The sequence below is a fragment of the Acanthaster planci genome, linkage group LG15 (assembly GCF_054643075.1).
Source record: "Acanthaster planci isolate LZ-2023a linkage group LG15, COTS_SCS, whole genome shotgun sequence".
In the NCBI taxonomy this organism is placed as follows: domain Eukaryota; kingdom Metazoa; phylum Echinodermata; class Asteroidea; order Valvatida; family Acanthasteridae; genus Acanthaster; species Acanthaster planci.
Genome location: NC_141791.1, coordinates 13,302,457 through 13,328,621, shown reverse-complemented (window position 1 = coordinate 13,328,621; position 26,165 = coordinate 13,302,457). Strand labels below are relative to the sequence as shown.

At 42.4% G+C, this 26,165-nt stretch overlaps 1 protein-coding gene and 1 long non-coding RNA gene across 2 annotated transcripts in view; both read left to right on the top strand.

The window, feature by feature from the left end:
- The first annotated feature begins 35 nt into the window (after positions 1–35).
- LOC110978898 (proteasomal ATPase-associated factor 1-like) overlaps positions 36–26,165 on the top strand; it is a 50,354-nt gene continuing 24,224 nt past the window's right edge. Inside the window, exons 1-9 of the mRNA XM_022234232.2 lie at positions 36–223; positions 346–386; positions 958–1,067; positions 1,216–1,305; positions 1,449–1,547; positions 2,336–2,681; positions 2,804–2,895; positions 6,604–6,719; positions 7,236–7,318. Coding sequence (XP_022089924.1) covers positions 177–223; positions 346–386; positions 958–1,067; positions 1,216–1,305; positions 1,449–1,547; positions 2,336–2,681; positions 2,804–2,895; positions 6,604–6,719; positions 7,236–7,318 — 1,024 coding nt within the window. The 5' untranslated portion in view covers positions 36–176. The remainder of the gene's footprint in view (positions 224–345; positions 387–957; positions 1,068–1,215; positions 1,306–1,448; positions 1,548–2,335; positions 2,682–2,803; positions 2,896–6,603; positions 6,720–7,235; positions 7,319–26,165) is intronic.
- On the top strand, positions 19,666–26,108 carry LOC147796715 (uncharacterized). The gene is made up of 3 exons (XR_015427818.1): positions 19,666–23,402; positions 24,773–24,854; positions 25,720–26,108. It is a non-coding gene; the product is annotated as an uncharacterized LOC147796715 (long non-coding RNA).

Sequence of the window (26,165 nt, the reverse complement as noted above, 5' to 3'; positions counted from 1 at the left end):
AAGATTTATTTGATAGTGACGCGATCGTGCTTTTTTCAAATTTTGGTTGCAGACGACACCATGAAGACTGTTAAGTGGCTGTAGCGCCCTCATGCTTGAGCATGGTGACGATCTTTCCAGGTTATCGTACTCCGTTCAAGTGATGCTGGGTACCGCGCGGTCTACAAATTGTAAACATGGCTGCCCGCTTGATTTTACAAAGTGACTGGAACGAATCGCTTTGGTAATGCCAGATTTCTTGTGAAATAAACCTCTACAGTCTATGTTTTCTTTGCAGTTTTTAAAAAATAACCACACTCATGCCTACGACTGACATAAATTCCATTATGATGTATTCTTTTTCAGGCAAAACGAAGGCCAAGCGTGGGTACTTTGCAAGACTCTCGGTAGGCCAGGCCAAAATTATGATGAATCATTCATCCATCCATGCTTTTCTTTCGTGATTAATTTTGAAACTAAATCATTTATTTCCCATTTAGTATATGTATCTGAATTTAGTTGCAACGCTAGACATGATAAAACTTGTATACTTTAGTAATATTGTATAATTTACTGATATGGGTAATTTATTTGGGAAGGTTAAAGAGTTCCATGCCGACGCCCTGTGCGCAAACCCTTTGACTTTATCATGAGCCTAATTTGACGAGTGTTTATTAGCCTAATTGATTCAATATTTTCACCGGCAAATTTGACTTTTTAGGGCCATGGTATCACTTTCTGATGGCTTATCAACAACTGCAAGGGACAATAAGTGATGTCAGTATATGGAAATCTTTATTGTTTGCCATGAAGTGGTCTCATGTTGGTTTCATTATTGTAGACGTAGACCATGTAGGCCTAGCTTATCTGGAAATATCGAGCACAATAATTTTATAAACAAGTGTAATTTAATAACCAGAATTAGAAGCCATTACTCTGTTGATGCAACGGGGTGTCATGATTTTTTTCCCGAAACAGGTGAGGGCAGCACCAGCATTCAAGGCGAGTTGAAGTCGCAGGGATTGGACAACAAAGGCATCCCACAAGTGGTTGCGTCCGAGGGCTTCAGAGTTCTGGATATCACGCGAGTACGACCTCTCTGAATTCATACAAATTTTCTGTCACCATGACTACCCACATCTGCTAGAGAACATATTTGTTGTAGTATTGCGACGTTCAGACTAAGAAAAAACCATAAAACATGCTCTTCAGAGGAATTTTTTTCTTTCTTTTCAGAGAACGATAACCATTTCTTACCCGGAGAAAGATGTGAAAGCAAAATTTCAGGCTAAAAGTGGTGCATTTAGGAATATCCACGACAGGGGAGTAAGTATGAATGAATTTAAAATCAAGCGAATTACAAATGGAACCCCCCCATTATCACATAAAAAGAAAAATTGCCAAATGAGCAGATTTGTGCGTCATCACATGTTCAGTAATTATACATTTCTTCTGTAAATTGTTTATAGATTGTCAGTCTTGACATCTCCTCTGGTGGTGCACTGGGCGTGTCGTCCGATTCAAACGACGCCTTGAGGGTGTGGCAGACATCGGATGGAACGGTGCGGGTGAGTAGCGACCCATTCATTTATTTTTATGGTATTTGTAAACACCTGATACAGTTCAGCCATTCCTATTGGTTGAAAACCTGTCACATGGCCAGTCTTAAACAGTTGATAAAGCACTGTCTGGCTGAGTACACACCACTCTCCATATGAGATTGTTAACAACTGGCAAGAGGAACATACCATAACGTGGCTAGAGGGGTGGTTGAAAGAGAGTAAGAAATCCCCATATCAATATGTTAAGGACACTAGTCGACTCACTTACTACTTGAAAATTCAATCCACATGCTGGCCGGGGTTGGGGTCAGGGTTGAACATAGGTCTAATAGTCAAGTCAACAAATGTACCTGCTTTTCCAGCGTCATTTTTGAATGCAGTGATTGATGCTTGCATACCCCAGGTACTTTTTGACCACTCATTTTATTCAACTTGGAGATGCTCAGTGCAGAATCTGAAGATGCAGCAATTTGTCTATTTTGTGCAACAGTTTGAATTGTTCAACTAAAGAGAAGGCTCTCGGTAACACCATTTGGATAGATCTCTTTTGAAAGAGATCTGGTTCTGTTAAGAACCGTTGAGTGTGAACTCGACATTTTGACCAGTGTGTTCTGGTGGTCCTCAGGAGTGGCGTGTCAGACTTCAGTTGAGCACTGGTATATCAGAACCATACCTCCTCCAAAAGAGATCTCACCACATGGTGTTAAAGCGAGCCCTCTCTTTAGTCAATCTCCACTGTACAAAGGTAATTAAAGTATTATCAGTTAAATTGTTTGTGACCCTCTGTGTTTCAGAGAGAGCTTAAGGGTCATTTTGGTGAGGTCATCACCTGCCGATTCTTCCCATCCGGCATCGTGGTGCTGACCGGCGGCCTGGACAGACAGATCAAGATATGGTCAGCCGAGGACGGCAGCTGCCCAGTCACCATCCGGGGCCACTCAGGCGGCGTTTCCTGCACGGCCATCGTGGACAGGGGCCGCAACATCATCACAGGTTCCCGTGACGGCACTGCCCGGCTGTGGAACTGCGGCAACTCCAAGTGCCTGGCGACGGTTCACACCGTTAAGGGCTTCATCAACGCCTGCGCCGTCAGTGGAGTCAGCGACTCCATCGACCTGGGCAAGCCAGTAAAACCGCCAGGTGAGGTAGAAAACTAAACTTTCTGCAATCTCTCAGGATTAGGAATTTTGGACAAAATCAATCAAGATTTCAAACCTGGATTGAAATTGTAATTGGCGAAACATTTTGTCTTATTACTGCAGCGGAGGAGGAGGTTGGAACAGCGGGGAAGTTGTTGCTATTAGCAACCGAGAGTGGGGATCTGATTGGTGTAGGACTCCACAGCAGGAAGAAGGTGGGTACTTTATATTTAGGCAGACTTGGGTACAGAAAAACTAGCCAGATATTCAAAGGATGCACAAATGACAGAGACACTGAACTGCACTATCTGTTGTTATCATCACAGGAGTTCAGATTTTGGTTCAGTGTTGGAAGTCGTAATTCTTGAAAACGGCTTCTTGTTAGTTTCTATATTGAGGCAGGCTACTGCCTTAGGTTTGCATTTTGAGATTTTCTGGGCTTTTTTTGAAATCTAGTCGTCAGCTAGTCGGAGGAACCGGCCAACTCAATCCCACGTGTCGCTCACTGTTAGAGACTCAAATTTGTTCAGCGCCTCAGATTAAATGGCAGTGATCCGTAGAGTCAGCCCCTCGTGCAGAAGAGTGAAATACGGAGAAACTTAAATCCACCAGTAGCAAAATGCCCGTGTACCTGTCACTGTAAGGCCCTCTCTGACATACCCAGATGGTGCGATCCACTTGTGATCCATGTTTTTGGAACACAAATATAGCAGTGTCAGCCAGCTGGCCAGCACTTTAAGGTCCAAGGATTAGCGTTCTCTTGCAGTTAGCCGGGGGGGGGGATATACTTGATACATACATAGACCCCCTTTGATTGTATCAGTCAGGTGATTGAGTCAGATCAGTCAGATCTGCTATCAAAGGGGTGCGAATGATGTTTTGTTGTGGGGGTGTAGCAATGAGCAACTTCTTTGTGTAATCCTTATCAACGGTGGCGGCAGAGTGGTTTTTCAAAGTGGAGGGGGATGGTAGTTGTGAGACAATCCATCGTCATTGGACCTGCCAAAGCCCCTTCCAGTGAAAAAGTGCTTGCCCCTCTTTATCAATGTTTTGAATCATAAGATATGAAATTGTATCAAAACATGCCTTTCTGTCTGAAATGTGACCCACCATCCCCAAACTAGGCTGGAGTCGGTATTTGTGATGCTGGACAATTCCTCGCCTTCAGCTTTTTTTTACACTTTAACCAATTCCTGCCGGGGACTCTGGAATCGGACAAAGGAAACAGGGCCTTGTTACAAAAGACCGTACTCCGAACAAAAGACCAGGCTGCTGGGAATTATTGACATTTTTCACTCTCAAAAGTGGTGATAATCCAGCCTTGTTTTGAAACCCTATACCAGGGTTTGGGGCATTGAGAGCGAGCGGATTACCACCGGGGACAAAAGCACTCCACCACCGCAGCGATGAGCCACACAGCACCACTGCATACTAATCTGGCCCCTATTAAAAAGAGGTCAGCAGTGCACTGAGCCAGGTTCGTGAACAAAAGAAAGTTACATAACACCGCACAATCTGGGCTCTTTTTACAAGGCTGCAGGCCTGTCTGAAATACTTGGGCGTCAATGAAGGTCACCTGTCAACTTGGAGTAGTGCCTAAAGATTACTTCGTGCGGCTATAAACGACCATTGAATGAAATGATGAATTTTTGAAGGATTTCGAAAAACGGAAAAAATGATGGTCATGCCGGCACATTCAACATTGAAAAATGCCCCGGCATGAAGTGGTTAAAGTGATCCATGTTAAATCGAAATTCTGTCTGCAGTGAGCTTCTTATGGGTAGTGATAGCTATCACTCCCATGAAAATCTGACCAGAGGAAGTTCCACTATTTGAGGGTTATGAAGTTACCTACTTCAGCCTGATTTGGGGATGGTGGGTCACAAATTATAAGAAAAAGTCCTCTTCTTGTAGGGGGGAGGGTAAGGCTTCCCCCCCCCTTTTTTTGGCAGTGGATGATTGCGGGGAATTTGACATTTGGACAGGTTGGCCGAAGAGCCACCTTGGGACACCTGGTTAGTCATGCTGTCGCAGACTCCAACGGATGTGTGTTTTAGTCCTTTGACCCCCTCCCTCAAGCCCTCCTTTGCCCCACCCCTCCACTTGGTAACAGATTTCACAATACCGACAGGTAGCGCTCAGCGCATGTGTCAAAGCCAGCAGGTGTGCCTGCCTCCACACACTTGTTGCTGTCATTTACCAGTCCCCCCTCTGGGAAAGGTCGCAGATGTTACAGTGTTAATCCGTCATACTCGCATGTTGCCTGTCAACCTCCTTCCCACTTTTTTTCCTGAGATAGCTTTTTGGCTTTAGGGCCAAGAACGGAAGTCATTCGTTGGCAGCAGGTTGCAATGTTTATGAGGACAATGCCCTGGGTGGGTTGAGAGACTAAATCCACCAAATCCGGTGCGAAATCGATACTAAGTGGGAATTTAAGTGATATTATAGAGTAGCTACACAAAACCTTCGGAATGAGCATGCCGCATTGAACATGAACAAAAGCTAACTGATGGATTTCACAAAACAGTCGTGACCAGATCCCACAAAATGAGTCTTAACCACATCCTGCCGGGGGGGGGGGCATTTATAAATGTTGATACTGCTGGGCCGGAGTATTTTTCATTTTTTTCTGGTTTCAAAATTCTTTAAAAATTTGTATCTTCATTCACTGGACACTTACACCCACACGAAGGACTGTCTTATTTCTACTCTAATCTGACAGACAACATCTATTGACGCTGGAGTATTTCAGCCAGGCCTGCCGCCTTGTAAAAAGAGCCCAGATTGTGCAGTGTTACGTAATTTTCCTTTGTTCCCAAAACTGGCTCAGTGTGCTGCTGACCTCTTTTCAATAGGGGCCAGATTAGTGTGCAGCAGTACTGTGTGGCTCATTGCTGCAGTAGTGGAGCGCTTTTGTCCCAAGTGGTAATCCGCTCACACTGAATGCCCCAAACAGTGGTATACTGTTTCCAAAAAATGCTGGATTATCTCCACTATTGAGAGTGAAAAAATGTTGGCCACAACTGTTAGCACATTTGATTACATCCCCAATGCTTACCAGTGTTATCCTTGCAGATTTAGACTGGTATGTATGTCTAATTTTATAGCCCCACGTTACAGGCACTCAACAATACCCACATTGACTAAAATTTGTAGTTCGTTTTTCTGTCCAAAATTTTATTGGTTTTGTTATTATTTTTAGTGTTTTAAATGAAATGTGTAATTTTTGTAAATTTGAATGGTTTTGGTCCTAGCACCATTTTATTCAAATATTTGATGTTAATAAACCAGAATATGTAGTAGCAGAGCTGTGGAGTAGTGCCAGCTTCAGACGTTGGAACCAAAATGGCTGTTCATTATGCATGCAGTACAGCATGCAGCAATTGTGTGCTTATTGTCCATGTGCCCTAATGCATAATCCACCATTTTGGTTCCAACAATCGAGACACACATGTCGCAGCTCTCTCTATAAACAGCTCTGTGCAGCCATAAACGAACCCTCTTTGGTTACTCAAAGCCTCCCACTGCGCCAAGCAATGAGTTCATGCGGGATTAAATTTGTAACATGCATTCCAAATGTTGAAAGCCATGAACATCCATACTCACATTTCTGGGCTTTCTTTCAAAGAACTTTCTTGACTTGACCCAAATTGCAACTAAATTCAGCAATTTTTTTTCATCTGAACTGTTTACAAAAGTGACATCACCCTTTTGTAACGTGTGGCCAGGCTGCAACATTTGTGCACTGCATTGTGGGATACTTCCCCTAGTAACCGGCTCAGTGGGTCAATTACTTGGGCGAGGCCCAAGTATAAAAGCATGAGATGTCACGCGAGTGTCAAATCGAAAGCAGTTACGCTTGCAGGAATACTTGCAGGCAAATAATCAAACAGTCAGTGTGGGATCGTTATTTTCTTTTTTAGATTTTCCAAGTGAAAGGCCCTGCGGCCTTCAACTGTTGCGCGTTCCTGCCCAATGACAGGGTGATCGGCGGATGCCAGGATGGAACCGTTCACATAGTAGACATCAGAAATCACAGGTGAGCTGTCTGGACTCAATCTCTGGAATGGACTGGTTCCTTTGTGCCCTTCTTATCCATCGAGAACTGTGTATTGTTGCAAGCGTCTCTTATGTAACGAAGCAAAAGCTTGCCCCGAATCACGAGGTATAGCAACAGTGGTTTTAGTAAGGAGAATGAAAGTTGTTACGTTCACGTGAATTTAAAGAACTAAGTGTACCAGATTTGGGTCAAAGTTAACTTGCAAAATGCTTATTTGACCTGCTTAACAGCAATAAAGACCTGAAAAACTTGTTGGAAGCCTGGGTCAAAGGTCACCACTTTCGTTACTTCAATCGAAAATTTTCTTGAACAGTTTGGAAAGGTGGTATTTTTTTAAACAAAATTTTCTTTCTTCAAACAGAAAACTGATAAAAATATAAAGTTTCTTACATTCTAGTTGTCACTAGCTTGTGACTTTCTGTGGCTGTTTTCTTTGTAACATTGAACTGGGTTAATACCTAAAAAATTGTTTACCTGTTAATTTTCCCCTAACAGTCAACCCGCCAAAATTCTGCGAAAGACATCCTCTCCCATTCTCTGCATTCAAGCCCACAAGAACGGCTTCATCGCTGGGACAGGTAAGCAACTCCCTATCAAAATATTTCATTTGTCAGGACCCAAACTCTGGCAGTAGCCACATCTGTCCTATTTTGCTTTGGCTTTGTCTGTCGGTATTGATAAGTCACAGTCACTCATCAGAGCCACAGACTGAAATGACCAATTATGACAAGGCCGCCTTTTATATAAACTCTTTTTTGTACCTACTTAATAGTGACATGGATATCAAAATCCATGTTTCCATGTTTTTTACAGCTGGTCCAGATGGAGTTCTGTAGCATTCTTCATACCACGTAATACTGACCCGATCTTTAAATCATGTCTCTTTGATTGACCAAATTTTGGTTCAACTCAAATGAAAGGTGTCTTCGATTTGAGAGAGCGCCCTCTGTTGAATGTATTGGACAGGGCTTTTGAGCCCCAGTATCTAAGAAATGCTTGTTACTGTGCTCAGTGATCTCTAAGTATGTTCATGTACTCGTAGTTACCACTTGACTGTCCGAGACTTCGACGGTTTCTAACATGTTTTGTCTCGCTAATAACTTGCTAAAGCAAAGCTTGCAAGGTCGTGCATTGCTGCCGATGATTCGCTCAGTCGCTGTGACAAGGTGAAATGATATTGGAAAACATTGTTGGTCCGTCTCAGAAACACCCCCCTCCTCAGTTGAAATTGATCATGTATACCATTGTGGGGCAGCGCCCATTTTTCCGATACAGGGCAGCCAACAATATGTACTTTTCTAGTGTGGTTCTCATTGCACAAGGGCTGGCAGACGGGCTGGCTGTGAGATGGGCCTAAATAACCTGGCTCTTTTAGTGTCAACGTAACAACCAGAAATCATCTTTTTTTACAGAAGGGGTACTTTGTACTGTTCACATGTAGCATTGGATCTGTAAAACTGGATTGAACACATGAGACTCAACCTAACCAAATGAGTAATGCGTCATTAAACCACTTTGGGTTTCAGGCCTTTTAAAAGAATCTTGAACAGTGTAGGTCATTAGAAACCCTCATCTATCACCCACTCGATAGCCATTTCGTTGTGAGAATGCCCAGCTGAGAGATACATCAAAACAGAGCTCAGTCTGTCCACTCTATAAGTGTAAATTCAAGCCAAATTAGTGGAGAAAAAAATGGACTCAGTTTGTTGGATCCAGTCAGAAACATGCTTTTTAAAATGGCAGGGATGTGTACGTTGCTTTGAGTGCATACGTAGACGTTGATCGTTACTCAGACCTTGAAATCTAGGCCCGCTAACCCACTTTCTGAGAGCCCCTCATCTGACACGGTTGATACGTTTTCTAGTACTTGTCAAATTCAGTCACATTTTACTTAGATAAAATTAAATCTGTCCATTGACAAGTTGCTTAAAATAACCAAGTGTCAAAACCTGTTTCATTTGAAGCCCCGTCTCCCGTCTCAAGAACAACACATTTGCATGCAGTCATCAGATTGAAAGCGTTCTCTTAAAAACCAACATCCTTCTAAAAAAACATCCGAGTATCATTTTTGACAGCGAAAAAGCAACTTCCCTTCCCCCTCAAAAAAGTCGGTCACTGTTTACCCTGTCCTTGCCCAAGGTTTTCACGGCCCGCCAAGCTGTCATCTTCATTTTGGTACATTTCCCTCCATTTTCGCTGTTAGCTCTTTTGACAGTTTATCTTCTCTCCCTTGCACTCCCCCCCTCCACACTAATAACCGTTCACCTCGTCGATCAAAACCAATTAACTGCAAAACGAGAAGAGAATCCTCTATTCGGAAGCACCACTCACCCCCCCCCCATTTCGTACAGTCTTATCCACCATTTAGCCTTGACTGTCATCGCTGAATAGAACACCAGCGCATCGGCGATCATGTTTCATGATTTAGTTTGATTCTCTGGCCCATTTTCCTCCCGATCAATCTTCCTCCCTCAGAAAAAAAGGGCCAGGGGAGTAATCACAAATGATAGTCGGCCTTCGCAACTGTCAGCTCCTATGATTTTAATTTTTTTTTTCTGGCCAGTGTACCGGTATTTTCCCTCCGTCAAATTGTGGAGGTAAAGCTCATGTGTGTTGTTCAGATCGAAACAAACCCACCCTCGATTTCGACCCTCACATCCCTGAAAAAATCCATCCACTTGAGCAGGTGCAGGCGACTCATTACACTAATAGACTGTTTTACTTGCAGAGACACGACCCAACCATATAAAAAATTTTTTCACTTTGAAATCACCAGCTCTTATTTAGTGGCAACCCTAACAGTCCTCCATCCCCTCAGTACTGTAGGGTCACAAGGGAACGCTGAATTCCACCTGCTCAGAAACTGTGCTTTCACCCATGTAATGTCCATACATTAGTCCAGATTACCTGAGAGCAGTATGCCTTAGTATGTGATTCATTTGAGAAAAACCTGAAAAGCTTCATCTTTTTGAGGCTCATTTTGTCTTCAGGGTATTAGCTTTTTGGAGCAGCTGTGTGTCGCGCCGTTTCCAAGGCCCCAGTTCTGATCGGAAAGAAAGCGAGTCTCTCTGCCGTGTAGAAACATTTAATCTTCTCATTTTGTGAAACTCTCCCCCTGCCCTCCCCCTTGTGGCCAGTCATCAGCTCTGATTCCACAAGGGTTTCCAGACTTGCTGTTATGATCGCCCAATTACAGTCGCAGTCTTTTTCTACTGGTTAATGCAGTCCCATATGTCAAATAACCTTGAACGAAAACATCCGGTACAATTTCTGCCATTTCAACGACCAAGGCTGTTTATGCCAAAGAAAGGGGAGACCTTTGGAAGTCTGTACACAATTGAATCTCTCATTGTTGGACCCTGCAAGGACAGTTTAGAATCTCATTCGGCAAAAAATAAATTGAAGGAAACAATCTGATTTTTTTGGGGGGGGGGCTCAGGGGACAAAACACAGACAAAATGCGCAAAACGTGAAAGGGAAGGAGCGTCCGTAAAAGCAGCAGCCAGGATCGAATTTCTCGCTCTATTCAGACTTCCGTTCAAGGTTAGCCGCAGCAAACCCTGTTAATGTTTGGGGCCAGATCTTGCAATTCCAAATTCACTCTACGGTCGATTGTTCTTGCTCCTTGATTGAAATGTACATTCATTTCCTCCACTCTCAATTATCCGGTAATGTCAAAAAGAGCGTGTGTGTCGCTTGAGAGAGAAAAAATGTACAGCGCATAAAAGCAAGGCCACATGAAGTCAAGGATATCGAAAAATGCCTTTCAATAATTCATCGCTCAGTATCATCATAAAACGACAGAAGACATTTTGAAAAGCAAATTGGAGAGAGATAAATTATACTGGTTGAGAATAATTTCCACGTCTTGCCCAAGCATTTGGTTTAGAATAAAATTTACACAAATTCACTGCCGTAGTTTCCACAGGGAAGGTCAACAGTCCCACGTAATGGAACAGAGTGCTCATGTCATTTTTTAACCCTAACCCCCAAGGGTTGCTGGCCCTAACCTTCCCGGTTCACACAAAGTTAAACACCCGTATGGGACTTTGTGCACAGAGGCTGTTGGACTTTGTTTTTCTGAGGTATGCCAAACCCAATGCAAAAGCCAGCTGTTATGGGCCTACCAGACCTATCCCCATAGAATTAAAAACTTTACTACTGTTTAATTCTGTGTGGTTGGGGAAGGTTAGGGTTAATAGTTCCAAGTGATTCTAGCCAAAAAAGTAAGGACCTTGATTTAGTTCCCTCCCTCCTCCCAAAAACTGAACATCAACTGAGAAGTGTGATACAAATACATATTTTGTCACACGCATTTGGGAATAGACTTTGGTTCTTACAGTTCATCGGTCTGTGTTTCGACTCCACATGAGTGATTCCCTAAGAAAGCAAGCAATACACCAAGCTTATGGAGCAAGGTAATTCCTATTTGCCCATGGATGATTGTCAATGGTCTGTGGTTCGACTCTACACGAGTGATTCCCTAAGAAAGCAAGCAATACACCAAGCTTATGGAGCAAGGTAATTCCTATTTGCCCATGGATGATTGTCAATGGTATGTGGTTTGACTCTACACAAGTGATTCCCTAAGAAAGCAAACAATGCAGTAAGCTTATGGAGCAAGGACATTCATATTTTCACTTGGATGATTGGCAGTGGTCTTTGACTGCAAATGGATTGCAAATGGTCTTATGAATTAATGTAGTATAGAAACTCTGTATCGTTACCAAGTGTCTCTCTTTCAGACGGCTGTTTGCTCAATATCAACACATGCCCATCACAGCCTATGAAAACTCAATTTCCTACTATGATGGCTCCAAGGGCACGTGATGGGAGATGGAAACAATCCACTTCTTTCTGTCCTATCTCTCACTTAAGTTTGAAGGACCTCAAGTATTTCTTAAACAAAAATCATCAAATATTCTGCAATCAAGTTGCACACATTCCCAGAGAATGTTAAAATTTGTCTGAAAAGTGGCCTTAATGCCCAAATAAAATTAATTTGTACCCCTTAAGTCCTAAACACTTACCCCTAGAAATGGCAAATTTTTACCCCAACTTTGAGCAGCCACTTCCTCATCACAGGAAAACAATTTTTGGTTCAGCCCTTACCTCCCCAAAGTTCAGATAAAAATTGCCATCAGGTATTTGGTGGCCTTGAAGAACCAGGAAATGAGTAGATATTAACACAGTGGACTGATGAGAAATCCAATCAAAGTGGTCGCTTGCCGGACGTTAATGAGGAGAGGATGGAGTCATTTTATAGGGAGAGCTGAGAAGGTTAACAGCACATTTGCCGTGTTTTCCTTCCGCTTGTTTATTATTTTTTGTTTCAGTAACATTTCCACTCTATAGAAACATCATCTTAAAAGCTGAAGCTTACAATATACACGTATGTACCCAACAAATAATATAAATCACGCTAAACTGCTTGTAGGCCACGTAAGAAGAAAAAAAAGGGGTTTTGGTGTCTGTTCGTTTCCCTTTTTCTTGCTTTTGTTTGGTTTTGTTTGTTTGGTTACATTTTCATTGTTCTTTGCCTATGTCACTTTTTATTTATCAGCACTAACAAAGTACGTAGCTGTAAGTGCAGTGAAAGCAGTCAGTGGGCGAAAGCTCCTGTACTTCAGACTTGAGCCAAAGTATTCAGCAGAAGAGTACAGAAAATCTAACCACCATCTTTGAACAATACGCTGTATTAAGCAATACATATACGTTTTTTTCTCAGCCTTTTCCACCTTGAGCAGATGTACCCCTTCTGCATCAATTAAAAAAAACCCATGTTGGTGCGGCCTCCGGAGCGTTCATTTTGTTGGTAGCAATACAACCGTTAACCTGTGCAGTTTATAGTCATTTGTGAACCAGCGAAGTGCAGTTCCCACCAAAGGTGCCTTCATTGCTAAGAATATAGTGCCCCATCTTGGTCCAGCTCGGACTCATATTGCCCATGTGGTTGGGTTTATTTGATCAGATAAAATGGAATTGTGAATTGATATGATGCATCTTTGGCCATAATCCAGTAGGATGAAATGATGGTTTATGACTATTGATATTATCAGTTCAGGTCATCTGAAACGGGGCATGTAAGATCTACCTTCGGGTTAATTCTTTTCATATTGCCTAGATTTACTTTGAAATGAAACAAAATGAAGTGAAGTGAGGTGAGGTATCATATCATATCATATATCATATATCATATCATATATCATGTCATATCATGTCACATATCATGTCATGCCATATCTATCATGTCATATCATATCATATCATATATCATATAAAACATGACCAAAACATGAAATATGACCAAAACATGAAATATGACCAAAACATGAGACTGCATTGTGAATGCCTTTTGGTTGATGCTTCTACCCTCCCTGAGCAGGACCAAGAGAGGGCACAATTTTTCTAGCAACGGAGGCTCCTTTGGTAGGAACTGCACTTCATTACCCTGAAGCTCTCCAGTTGAGCATTTCCCATAAACCAACCCCCACGGTAATGATTACCATCTTCTGAATCAGTCCCTCATCAATCTACTGTCCAACCACTTTAGGAGGTTTCCTCTCCCAAACCTCCTACCCCCACCCCCTCCTTTCCAGCCAGGGAAGAGGGTTGTGGACCATTAGCCTGTCAGGTTGAATATTTCACAGTGCCCGGCCCAGGGGACTTATTGACCCGCTCCAGTGTTGACCCTGTTTTGGAGAACCTCTCTCAACCTGTGTCTCAGCTCCCAGAGTTCGCTCACATACATGTTGTCCATGTCAGTCTCAATATTTGTGCAGCAATTTCCCGGTAGGCACGGCTGCCATACCTAACCTATTCTCAATTAATGTTAATCACAGAGATGAGCTTCCAATTTTGGATAAAATGTCCAACTTCCCCTCGACCACGCCCGTGCCCATCTTTGACCTGTTTGTTCCTCCCTAGTAGATGTTTCCAATGTAGTTCCCATCCTTCCTTACTGCCCAACCCAAACCTTTAAGTTTTACCCTTCAAGACCCACCTCTCCTCTCATTAATCTCCATTTTCCGGTCTTCCTTTCACTCCCATCTTCTCCCAATGACATCTTTAAATCATTGGTAAGCCTGACTTAATTCCAATAATTTACCTTCCCCCCTCCGGCTTCTCTGACTTGAATTTTGGAAATGCGAGTTCAAGCTGGGCACGTTGCCCAGATGAATCTTGGTTGGTTATGGATGGAGACATGGAATATTAATATCTAATCTTCAGGTTCCAGGTTCAAATCCAACCTCAGTCAATTTCTTTGTTCATCTTTCTAATGATGATTTAACCTGTAGTCAGTTTCTGTATATAGTTTATTTGAAGATTTGTATTCATAAAAGCTGTACCTTTCTTGAGTTATCTTTCTTCCTGATTTACCAAGTTGCATTGTGTGTTCACAGACCTGCCAACCTTGCCGTACTCCTTCCTGTGGTCGGGCATTACCACAAAATAGATTTAAAGGTATTTAAACGAGCCCTCAGTTCATTCAAATTTTTAAGCTATTTTGTGGTAATGTCTGACCTCATGAAGGAGTACAGCATGTTGGCAGGTCTGTATTTGGGGCGTGATCTATGGCTTTATGGTATTTCAGGTTTGTTGGCTTCTTACATGGAGATGGCAATGTTGCATATGATTTTTCCTCTCTTTATGATTTCGCATGCCTTTGTTGTCTTTACGAACGGAAGTGGCTCACAGGCCTCTGTAGCCACTCGGCTCCCTAAACAATTTCAGATATCTTTCTTATCACTGACAATTAATCATATAGGCACAGGCTTTTTAGCACTTGCAAAATTCAGTGCAATATTTTCAACACCAACGTTCCCCCTCCCCCAACACCAACATTCCCCCTCCCCCAACACCAACATTCCCCCTCTCCCAACACCAACATTCCCCCTCTCCCAACACCAACATTCCCCCGCCCCCAACAGAGTATGATGCACCTCAGTTGTTTTTATGGGACTTGAATAGAACCTGTCTTGCTTTTTGTGCATACCAACGGTTGCCCACATGATGTGTTTATGTAGTGTTTGTGACAACAGTGTCAGTGATCACTATGGAGTACAACATGCTTCTCATGATGAAATTCATTCAGTGCCATGTCGGACACCATTCAAATATTTTGGAAGGATTCAAAGTGAGTTGATTATCCATTCCTTTTTTAGATCTGGGTATCACACTTTTTTGCATGCGTATACAGTCAATTTCCACTAGTTTCTGTGAATCTTGTAACAAAATTGTAATCTGTACCTACGAGTTGATCATTAGTGCTTCCTGTTTTTGTTCTGAAAAAAAAAAAGATTCCAGGAATAGCGGTCAGCTGTGGGATGATAATCTCTTCGAACTTGAAGTCCAGATAATACTGTACTTTTTCGTGAAAACCACGAAACTCTATACTTCCCGCAGTTTCTCGGCAGGAAGTTTTTAGTTGTTGTTGGAAATCCACTTCATCATTCTCCCTTGAAATGGTCACATCTTCTCCAAGTATGGCAGGCATATCGGGTTCACAGAATTCAGCCTATGAAAATGCATGAAATGACTCTTGTTTTTTTTTTTCACATCAACCTTCAGTGGTTGATTTCCTGAAAAATCAGAATTCATCAGATGGACATCTGGTCTGTATAGGGGTCTTGTGTGTACCATCCAGCCCATCCATGACTTTATTTTCAAAGTGGCTGTTTCCTCACAAGTTTGATACTTACGGGTTTTCTCGGTAATTACAATTAATTTTATGTGCTGTGTCCTTGGATTTCTAACCTGGCACTGTGCACCAGACAGAGAACAACTTGACCTTTACTCCACAGTAGCAGAGGGCAAACCTGCCCAATTACCAATTGGGACCTCCACTCCTAAACACTTTAGAAATTGCCCAAAGAAAAAAAAAAAGATACCACACAATGTTTTGTGACTTCCTCCTAATCCATCTGTGTCCCTTGGACCCACTTTACTTGACCCCATCCCATTTTTCCCCTCGTTCAAGGACCCTCTAACCTTTAGTTCAACTCTCCCATCTCAACTCTCCCATCCCGGTGTCTATCAGCCAGTCAGTCCTTAGGGAGTTTTGACAGAATTGCCAACATATCCCTGAAAACCAGTTAAAGACACCAAGGTGACAACTGCATGGAATGAATCATCCCGGATTTTTTGAAAGGCACCCGCGAAAGTGAATGCTGATGGTGTAACTCGTTCCCTATGAGCCAAACCCAGAATAAAAGAATCTCAAAATGTTTCAAGTTCTAGCACTTCTTGCCAGTCATCCCACAAGCATTCTGTTGCCAGAGGGTATGAAAGTACAACATGTGTCATTCGCCATCCAAACAAATTTGCTTTGCTGCATTCCCTGTCATAAGCGGATCAGACCATGCCTGACTTTTGATGGGCTGCCAAACCTGTCAGACTTTTCAACGATCACCGCCAAAGGTTACATGTTTTTCCCCTTCCAATTAAACTTCTTCCCCTTCTGCACCCCATGTTGGCCTCCCTGTCCCCTCCCCCTCCCTCTCCAGTGGCCAGCTTCCACTTCCTTCCTCACTAGGGGCCCCCTACGGACCTCATCCATAGAACAATCAGACGGGATTAGGAAAACCTGTTTCCCTCTCAGCTGCATTTCGTCCTCATTGGAGATCAGTGTAGATGGCTCACCCATGAACCCTGGACCCACTTTGTCAGAAATTCTCAAAGCAGAGTGGAAAAATTCCATCCTGGAATTTTAATTTATTCCTGGAATGCACTCAGACATTTCTTGTTATTCCTTCCAGTAAAGGCATGCAAGGTATCCATCAAATGTCTCACGTTGTACTCGTGAATGAGTGTCTGGTCTACAACCTCATTACTCTACTTTTAAAAACTTTGCTTTCCAAGAAATATACCGTAAACATTACATTAGAACTGTCTCATAATGAAAACAGTGTTTTGAAATTTTGTCCACAATGAAGCATTCTTCTAAATTGTAAATGTTTTCCAAAAGGGGAAAATACTCAAAGGCATGACGTGCGGCTTTTGGGAACATTTTGAAGAATAAAAGTAGATCCTGTTGTGGGTGGAGTGGGTAACATTTCCTTGACATTTCTCAGCGAATTTGTGCTTAGCAAGTAACCCTTCCTTGCTGTCACCTCAGTGAAACAGATGGAGGCTCCTCCAAAGACAACGAGTTAATACAGTATAGTTTATTACTGTGTACACTGCTTGTTAACATTCAACCACTTTGTGGCAGAGAGTAGTCAGTGCTGAGGCTGTGTGCTGCCCTCTGTTGGTGATCTTGCCCTAGCCAAGGCTGCTTGTGGCAGTGCTACCAAGGGGCGGATCCCAGGTTGGCTCAAAAGGAGGGGGTGCAACAGCAATTGACCCGATATTGGCCTTCCCCTTTATCGTCCTCTTTTATTTTTTTTGTTGACTCGGGAGAAAGATTTGAATCATGTGGAGATCAGAGATATACTTTCTGAGGATTTCTCCAGATTTCGGGATTCTCACCTCCAGAATTGTATGTTCTGTTAGCGGAAAAGGAAAAGTCACAATATTTTGTTGCCTTTGATCCAATCCATCTACACAGATTCCCCCCCCCCAAAACAAAATGATCCTTGAGGGCAACTTTCACACACTCGTGTGTGATCTCAATTGTGTGAAGTCTTGTTTTTCTTTTCTTGGTACAAACATTGAAGGTACAGTCCATCATTTGTCATTTGTGCATTAGGTTTGTATAAGGCAACAAAAGCCCCAGAAACTAAAGGAGGTGCTATGAAAATAACCTTAAGAAGTTTGAATTCGGCAAGTGCTGTATATTTTTAGGGAAGCAATATTCTAGGATCTCCATTTCAAAAGAGAAGTTGCATAGTCACGTTTTGAATTGCATCCAAAAATTCAGCGTCAGGGACACGCTCTCCTTCCATCAATTGCAGCTGTGCGGTGTTACATGCCCAACAAATACACATGCATCATGTCAATGCTTGCGCGCCCTACATGTATGCCAAATTAAAAATGACCTACTCACAGCAATTTCCAAAACTGTGTCGCATCATTGGAACAGCCTTCTTTCATTGCATTTCTTCACAATGACAACTTGCCAGAAAGAAGAATTTGTCCCATAATTATCCTAAAACCAAGCGTGCTTTTCAAAAATAATCTTGTCAGTCCTAAATATGGACCAATGTTGCCAATGCTTTGCCAGCTGCCAATGTTGGACTGTAAGGCAGATGGTAAAGTGAGTTTGTATACACATTCAAATCGTGGATCTATAACAATAGGGGACAATAGGGTCCACGGTTGCCGAAGAGTCCGCGGTTTGGAAAACGTGTACAAAACATGTGGGAGGTCTTCCGAAAAAGTTAAAGTATGAACAAAGGAGGAACAATAGGGAGTCCACGATTGACGGCGTTCACACTTGTGTGTGTAACTGAGATTCAAACTCTTCAGAAAGCAAAGTCAGGAACAATAAAATTAGTCAGAGTTGCTAGATATAAACCAATTAACGACCTCCTGTTTCCTTCTGCGGATTTCTCAACCACTTGACCCCTGATCGTGCCGGGATGGACAAGCCATTGACCCTAAACCCTAACCTTGACCCTAAACCAAAACTGTAATCCAACTCTCCAACCCTAACCCCAACCCAAGCTGGCTTCCACAATGTACTTGTAAATATGGTCGATACATACCAAGGTACATTTTCATGGAATAGCGCACCAGAGTTCATGCAGTTGCCTGTGAAGGTCCTAACCAGCTACAGCTGAGCGGCAGGGCATGTTTTCGGTGAACTGCCCTTTTTGTTTTAGTCCGGCTGTGAACGGTTGTGTAATGTTGCTGAAGTGGGCCTGGAAGTTGTGTCTATGAATAGGCTGCATCCCTTGGTTTCCTCCACTCATTTGACCCTTTTTGGGTGGAGTCCGCAATGTGAGAAACCCACGTGTGCCTTTTGCCGACCCAGTTATTTTCTGACAGGGTACAATTTCAGGAGACTGGTTAAAGCTGTCATATTTTTGAAATGGATATAAACAAATGTTTAAAACTTAAGCCAAAAAAAAAGTCCATGATGGGCAATTATTCAACTAATACTGTTTTACAAAATGGAAGATTACAACTTTGAGGCTGGATTTATTTAATTTTGGTAATTCCATTTTGTCACAAAACTTCTGGTGTTAATGTTTCAAATTCCAAATTGCCCCCTCCTTCCTCCAAAACCCCACGTTTTTGTTTGGTTCAAAAACCCAGGTCACAGAAAGATTCCCGTCTGAGAATTGGTTTCATTTGCAGTCTACTGCACTGCATTTATTAAGCTCCTTAACATGGTGTTTCAATCACTCAAGTTGCAAATCTTTTTTCATATGCCTGTGCAACACCACATGGCCACTGTCCTGTATCGGAACGTTGCGTGTCTCCAAGGTGGGTGATCATAACCGGGCAGATTGGGACTGCGAATTAAAATGCAAATCTCCACCGCGATGGCTTTTCAAGCCAACCTGGGCCAGTACATGTAGTTGGCATTTTCAGGTGTGCACCCAGCAGGGGGGGCCCATTCCACTGGGACAGATGGTTTTTATGAAGACGCCCGTAAAACAAAAAATGAGATTGGATCTGGAAACAAGATTGGATCTGACCAGCACTCATCGCATTTTCATTTGTGATTTTGAGCATCAACATTTTCCAAAGCAAAGGGCACGTGAACCTTTAATACAAGTATTAAGTCTCTGGTAAAGTATTGGAGTGAGTTTGCTATAGTAGTTGGATCTGGAGTTTTGAACAAAGGATAATGATCATGAAGTAAGAGTTGCTGGCATACAAGTGTTTTACTCCTATTGTTTTTTGTGGATAAATATAAACCAGCAAGTCAACCAACTATAAAAACAAACTTGCATACTCTTATCAAACATAACTGAAAGTTGCTTCCGATCATGAAGCTTGTTGGTCCATTTATCTATTTATTTATTTATTTTTTTTAACTGATCTGATAGTCTTTTCCCTTTTTATTCACATTGCTGGATTTCTAGTAAGTGTTTCCATCACCAAATCTGTTGCTCAAACACCCAGAATCTGGAATGTTATAACATGTTGCAAATACTAGCAAGTTCTGCAAACACACACGTTGGTTCTCTTGTCTTTTGGTGCTGAGAAAATGCCTGAAACTATGTTGTTACAGGGAAATGAATATCGATGAGATGTTCCCCCAAGTACAAGTCTGAGCCTCGTTTCCATGGCTGAATCCCCTCACCTGTTTTTAGTGAATTTCAAATTACTTGAAATGTTCCATATTTATCAATCTCGTTTCTCTGTGCTTGATGATTATTTTGAGGACCCTGAAAAAAATGGTCGTTTATTTTTAAGTTGGTTTATAATAAGGCCAAGTAAAAAAACAAACATGTTTAGCGATCTGCCCACTTCTTTTGTGGGCCGCCTTAGTTTTTATTTATTTATGTATTTTTTTTTAGTTATTGAACACAGCAAAAGTCCACTGATTGATCGGAAAAGGAAAAACTTACAAGCTGGAACTGCTAAACTAACATTAGACTCTGTTGGTGACCGTGCGATCTCCAGGTCAACTTGCACACACGGTTATGGAAGTGGCGGCCATCTTGAAAATATAAAAATAAATAAAATGCCCCACCTATTCCCTATTTTCCCCAAACCAGATGGCAATCTTTTTTTTTTGTAACTTAGCCAAAGAAGTCAGGAGAACTCATTTCGGCCACGGGCACGACCCCCCTCTCCCCCACTGGGGGTCAGAGATGAGTCGATTTAAAAAAAAACAGAGCTTTTAGTCATAACATGTAGAAGGACATTAAAAGCTGCACTTTCAGATGCAGTGCCTAACTGTCGTTGTCTACATGGCTGTTGGAAGTGGGGCAAACACATGAACAATGCATTGTTACCTGCGATTCTGTTTATTGCTTGCTGGTCACGTAACCCATCATGCCACTGAGCCATTCCGTAAGTTGAAACCAGGAAAAGCAGGGCAGTATTGCTTACGTTAACCTCTCCATGAACTTGCCGTGATGGTTTATACATCCTTTGACATCCCCATATACCATTCCTGAGTAATGAGATGGGAGGATGCAGAATGATATGACCTTTTGTTGAAGCGATCAATGTAGCCTCTGTCTCGTTCTCAAGGTAAACATGAAAATGAATTTAGAGGGAGGGTAGAGGATTGAGTTCCTGGATTTTAGATAATTGTCACGTGAGTATCGGAGCGCCCGCCCTGACTTTACTACATCTAATTGGATGGTAGCTCTAGGTTGGCTCCAGACTAGATCCTAAAGTGCCTGGGGAAAAATACCGGGGCTGCAGACCGATCGTGGGTTGAACACTTGGGTAGTTGCACTGGGGGACTGGGGTTCTAGTCCCAGCACAGTTGGTGTTATTTCTTCCATAGCACGTACAAATGCAAGGTATATGAAGATTGTTTCAGTGAACTTCTTGTTGGTGGTTTTGTCTGCATGAGATGTTCTTGCGAAACCACACCAATCAGGGTAATAAGCCGCAACAGACAAAAATTGCAATTCAGACTGTTTGTCCTAGTGAATCTCTAATTGCACTGAAACAAATAGCTTTGTGAAGAGAATATGCCTCCCTTTTAGAATTGTTTTGCTGGAAGTGAAAAGGAACTTGACTGTATTTCATGTAGAGCAGGATTGTTGGTAATTTGTACGTTTTTTTTCCCCCATGTTATGGAGCAAGGTTTTTATTTACAAAATGTACGTGTACCGGTACAAACTAATCTTGCAGGCAAACTTTACCGCGGATATTCTGTAGCAAAAAACTATCCGTCCATCCGGAAAGCTCCAGTGCGGAAATTCTGTGCTGTAAACCACTCAGATGTGGCATCTGTATCATACTCATGGGCATATTTACCGGTACTTGCTTAGCAGTGAAATTTGCTTACTGTTGGCACTGAATTTTCTGCTGCGGTGAGCAGTGATCCCCAACTGTCAGTAAGCAGAGTTAGTAGAAATTACTCTCCAAACGCCCGAGGAAGAAAACTTTTGCAAAAGTGCACATCCCTCGTAGAATGCTTAGAGGCCGAGTCAAAGAAGGTTCTGGTAGACCCATCAACTTGTTTGTCTCAAAATGCCAAATTTCTAAAATCATGGACAGCATTATTCAGGCACGCCCGTACATGTACATGTATGGTTCATGCTCAGGGTCGGACCTATAATGCGAAAGCAGTCCCACCTCGCTGTCAGAACAGAGAGGGAAGAAAACTCTCACGGTTGCCCTCACTGTCAACCTGCTCCCTCGTAGCCTCCAGAAGCTAGCTAATTCATGACCATTACATAAAAAAACCACCCCTTGTCAAAATAAATGCCCCTTTATCAGCAAGAAAAAGGGAAGGATGCAAGCATAAACTCCACTTGAGGAAATAAACAGAATTCTGATCAAATAAACATACAGTTCCCACAGGTCGGAGAAAAGTTGTGAAACAGAAAAGTGCAAGTGCTTTTGCGCTCACCACGTCTATCCTTTGTTCCTTGGTTTACATGCTATGTATACAAGACTCATGAAATATATCCCTGGAATGAAGAAAGACATAGAGCAGCCTCCTGTCTTTTGTGTAGCTTCATTTGATTGAAGGAACAACAAATTCAGGTCCTATATTTTGCTTACAAAGTGTATATATCATATCTATGGTTAGCAGTTCTGTGTAATTTCCAGTGCGTTGGCCATAATGCAGAGAAGGAAATATTATAATAGTCTGGTGTGCAATAGAAGGTCACGTGCTGTGAGAACAGTACAACTTCTTGGAACCAGATGCACATCTAGTGTTGCTGAGAGGGTTGTGAAAATCTCATTTCCATCCCTCATTGTCTTCATCACAGACTTTGCCTCAGACCAAAGCGCCCTTTAAAGCTGTTAAAAAAGGAAATTTTTCTGGCCTTGGGTAGATAGGGAGACATGACTTTTTATTGAGCTAAAAAAAATATCCATACTGATGGATAAATATCGGTGAAGCCAGCGAAACCCAAGAAAACCTTCTCTGACTTTTTACTCACAACATAGGATCAGCCTTTCCAGTTTCAATATTGTTTCAGCATGTACTTTGCAGGAACAAGTTACCAGCCAAACAGTTGGGGGGCATACATTCTTTGTCACTGGTTCCCCCCCCCATCTTGGCATGAAAGGACCTACTGGCAGATACACAGTCATCCAGATCATAATCTTTGCCATCCATGCCCAAAAGTTGCCTCCTGCATGAGATCGTAAATCAAAACCTATACAGCGTTATCTCTGCCAGATACTAACCATATGCCTTTATCCCCAGTGAACTCTGAAATGATTTAGTGAACCCCAGTCTCCTACAAAAATACACTTGAGGAAGGGTTTTGTTTTTGTAAAGCAGGAGTCCCTTGACACTTTTGTCTTTGTCTGTTTTTGGAGTACCTGCCAAGAGCGATTCACGCTTTCATGAAATAACAATTAGCAGATGAGCTGGTGAAACAGCTAGGGCCAAAAGGCCCAGCACTAGAATCCCCTACAAACCTGTCATCTCAGCATAAATTTCCAACAACATTTTATGGGCTCCCTGAAGCTTGACAAGCTGCAAGGTGACAAGGAGAGCCAATTCCTAACAGGAGAACTGAGACAGAGCAGGGCTTGTCTCTGTGACAGACGACCTCAGCCTTGGCCCTCAAAGAGACTGGATTGGACATGCATCAAAAGTCAGCCCCTAGGACCAAGGTATTGTTTTTTGGGGGGGCGGGATCATGTGGCAGATTTTAATGGATTTGCATCACAGGCTGGGAGGTCGAAGAAAAAGAGAGTTGTCCAGCTTCCAGGCATACCTGCCTCACCACTGCCAGCTTTAATCAAGATGGGATTTTTGTGGTTGATGTTGGTTTTCTGTTAGGCATGAACAGATTACAAAGTGCTGGTAGAATTCTAGCCTGTTAGCACTGGACAGTGTAATGCAGATAAAGATGGTAAATTTTTAACAAGGAATATTACTGTAGAATAAGATGACTGCAGATGTGGAATTTCCACCCAGACAGTAGGCCTGAGTCAATTTGAATACTTCACTATTCGAATATTCAACCTTCAATTCGATCGAATATCCGAATATTCAGGTGTACCGACTGGCAGATTGTTGATGTGCAAACCATATACAAGATCAGTTGCAATAACGCACACAATTGTACATTACAATAACTAAAATAGCTTCTCGCATGTAGGAGTATATTAGCAAGATTTAAGAGACGAACAATGCTTCTTGTCCTGTTGAAAATTCATATTTCTTTAACATTTTTTGAATGAAAATGTAATACGTGGGAAGGCTTGCAGTAGCACCATGTGAAGGAATATATCTCTTATAAGTATGTGTGGTTCTGAAAAGGACCGGGAGTATACTCGACGTTTCGGACTGCGTGCTCAGTCCATCGTCAGGAGACACCTATCGCTGTCTTTCACCATGAATAGCCTGAAATTCCAATGAAAATGTACTTCTTGAATCGTTTTGAAGTTTTGTTTTGGTAGATTTGTTCACTAGCAGTTTTACTTGTTCTGGTCCGAATCATTTGTATTTTTTTTATTCTTGCTGACATCTAATACAGTTCAACACCAGCTGTAACCAAAAAAAGGCCTGGACTTTTGCCCTAGAAACAAATTTAGAATGTTAAGCCTGTCTTGGAATCAAAAGCAAAAGTGCCCAAGGCAGAGTTTCTGGGTAGATTCAAGACAGTTGTGATTGTGGAATCTCAGTTTGTGATCTTGTTGAGACTATTCCATCTGGGAACTCTCCCAGTACCTCAGGAAGCCTCTATAATATAGTCGTGAGTTTGAGATCTTGTTGGGGATCTGCATCTCAGAAGCAACCCTCCCCCAGCATTAGCAAATGTGGATCGCCCCAATTTTGCCCAGGGTGTTTTTTTTTTCTCCTTGATCTATGCCCTCTTCTTCTCTCTTCCTGTTTGCCACACCCCCTTCCCTGGCCTTCCATCATTCCAGTCAATTAGCTGCCCCCCCCACAAGATGGGGATTCTTGAAGATGACTGAATAATCACAGTTCAATCCAGGGGAAGAGGCTGACCTATTTTTTCTCTCTCTCTCTGCAGTGAACAGGGTTGTGAATGACCCAGACCTTTATGAGGCAGAAAGGGGGGAGTGGGCTAACCTGAAGACATATGAACTTCCCAAGTAAGCAGATTTTAGAGAGAGTCGACACAACTGGCCAATTTCATAGAGCTGCTAAAGCACAAAATTTGCTTAAGCATGAAAAAACCTTGCTAAATAAATCAGGTTACCAGCCAAAACTCCATGTGATGTATATTGTCTTGGAATGGTATTAACCTATCCTTTGGTTAGCATGACTGGTAACCTTTGTTTTTTAAGCAAGTTTTTTTTGCACTTAAGCAAATTTTGTGCTTAACTGAGCAGCTCTTTGAAATTGGCCCCAGGACAGAATATATCTCAGAGGATCAGATCATACTTCCATTTTGACTGGACACCTACCTGCCATGCTTACCCTGCTTCCAAGCCATAGTTGTCTATTGTGACAACTGTAGATTAGAAGCCATTTTGGTTCCAAGGTCCTTAGGCATGCTTATGCCTGGAATCATCAGTCATCCAACTTTGATCTACAAATTATCATTGCTCCTCAAAGTGCTAAACTTCACAGCTCTTTTCCTGATCAACTAGTGCAATCCCACACATAGCAAGTTATCAACCCACCATTTTGGAAACAAAATGGCATCATACACCCTATACACAAGATCTTATGTCACAACTCTGTACACTGCACTGTTGTAGGCATACCCTCACACTTTTCCCCCTTGCATCCGGGAACCTTCCCTTCCTCATTAGACCCGACATTGTCCCATCTTGAACCCTCTTCCCAAATTTCTCATTCCCCACTTGTCTCTTTTCATCCGCCCTCTCCCCTCTTGAGATTCCTTTCTTCCCCCTCCCATCTCTCCCCATCATCTCAGGAAGCGATCGTGACTTCCTCACTGCTAATCCTGACCTACAAATGTCAGACTCTTTCCCATTTTATCCTCTCAAGACCCTTCCAGCATTCCTTGACCTCCACCCGAGGGGCCCCTGGACGCCCAGGGGTCAAGGGTCAGCCTTCCCCGCCTCTTGAATTTCAAAGTTGTGAAATGGGACACACCACCAGTCGGCCAGGCAAGTTATAAATTACAGAAAAGCCAACATTTGATATTCAAGAGCCTTTCTTTAATGGAACATCTGTAAATCTCTCGGCCTCAGTATTTATGACTCACTGCTTGGCATTTGGATAAAATTCTATGTCAGGAATTGAAAAACAAAAGGTTTGTGGCATCTGGTAACTTTCATGCCCTTAAAGAGCAATTTACAGCTTTTTCTTCCCAGCAGTTTTGGATTAAAATGTTTCTGTGTTACATCAGCTTGATCATGTTGATGAACCTGTGTTGGTTGGTGGGTCTGTCTGTCATTTTTTGTTGTGGGTATGGTGTATCAGAACCAGTT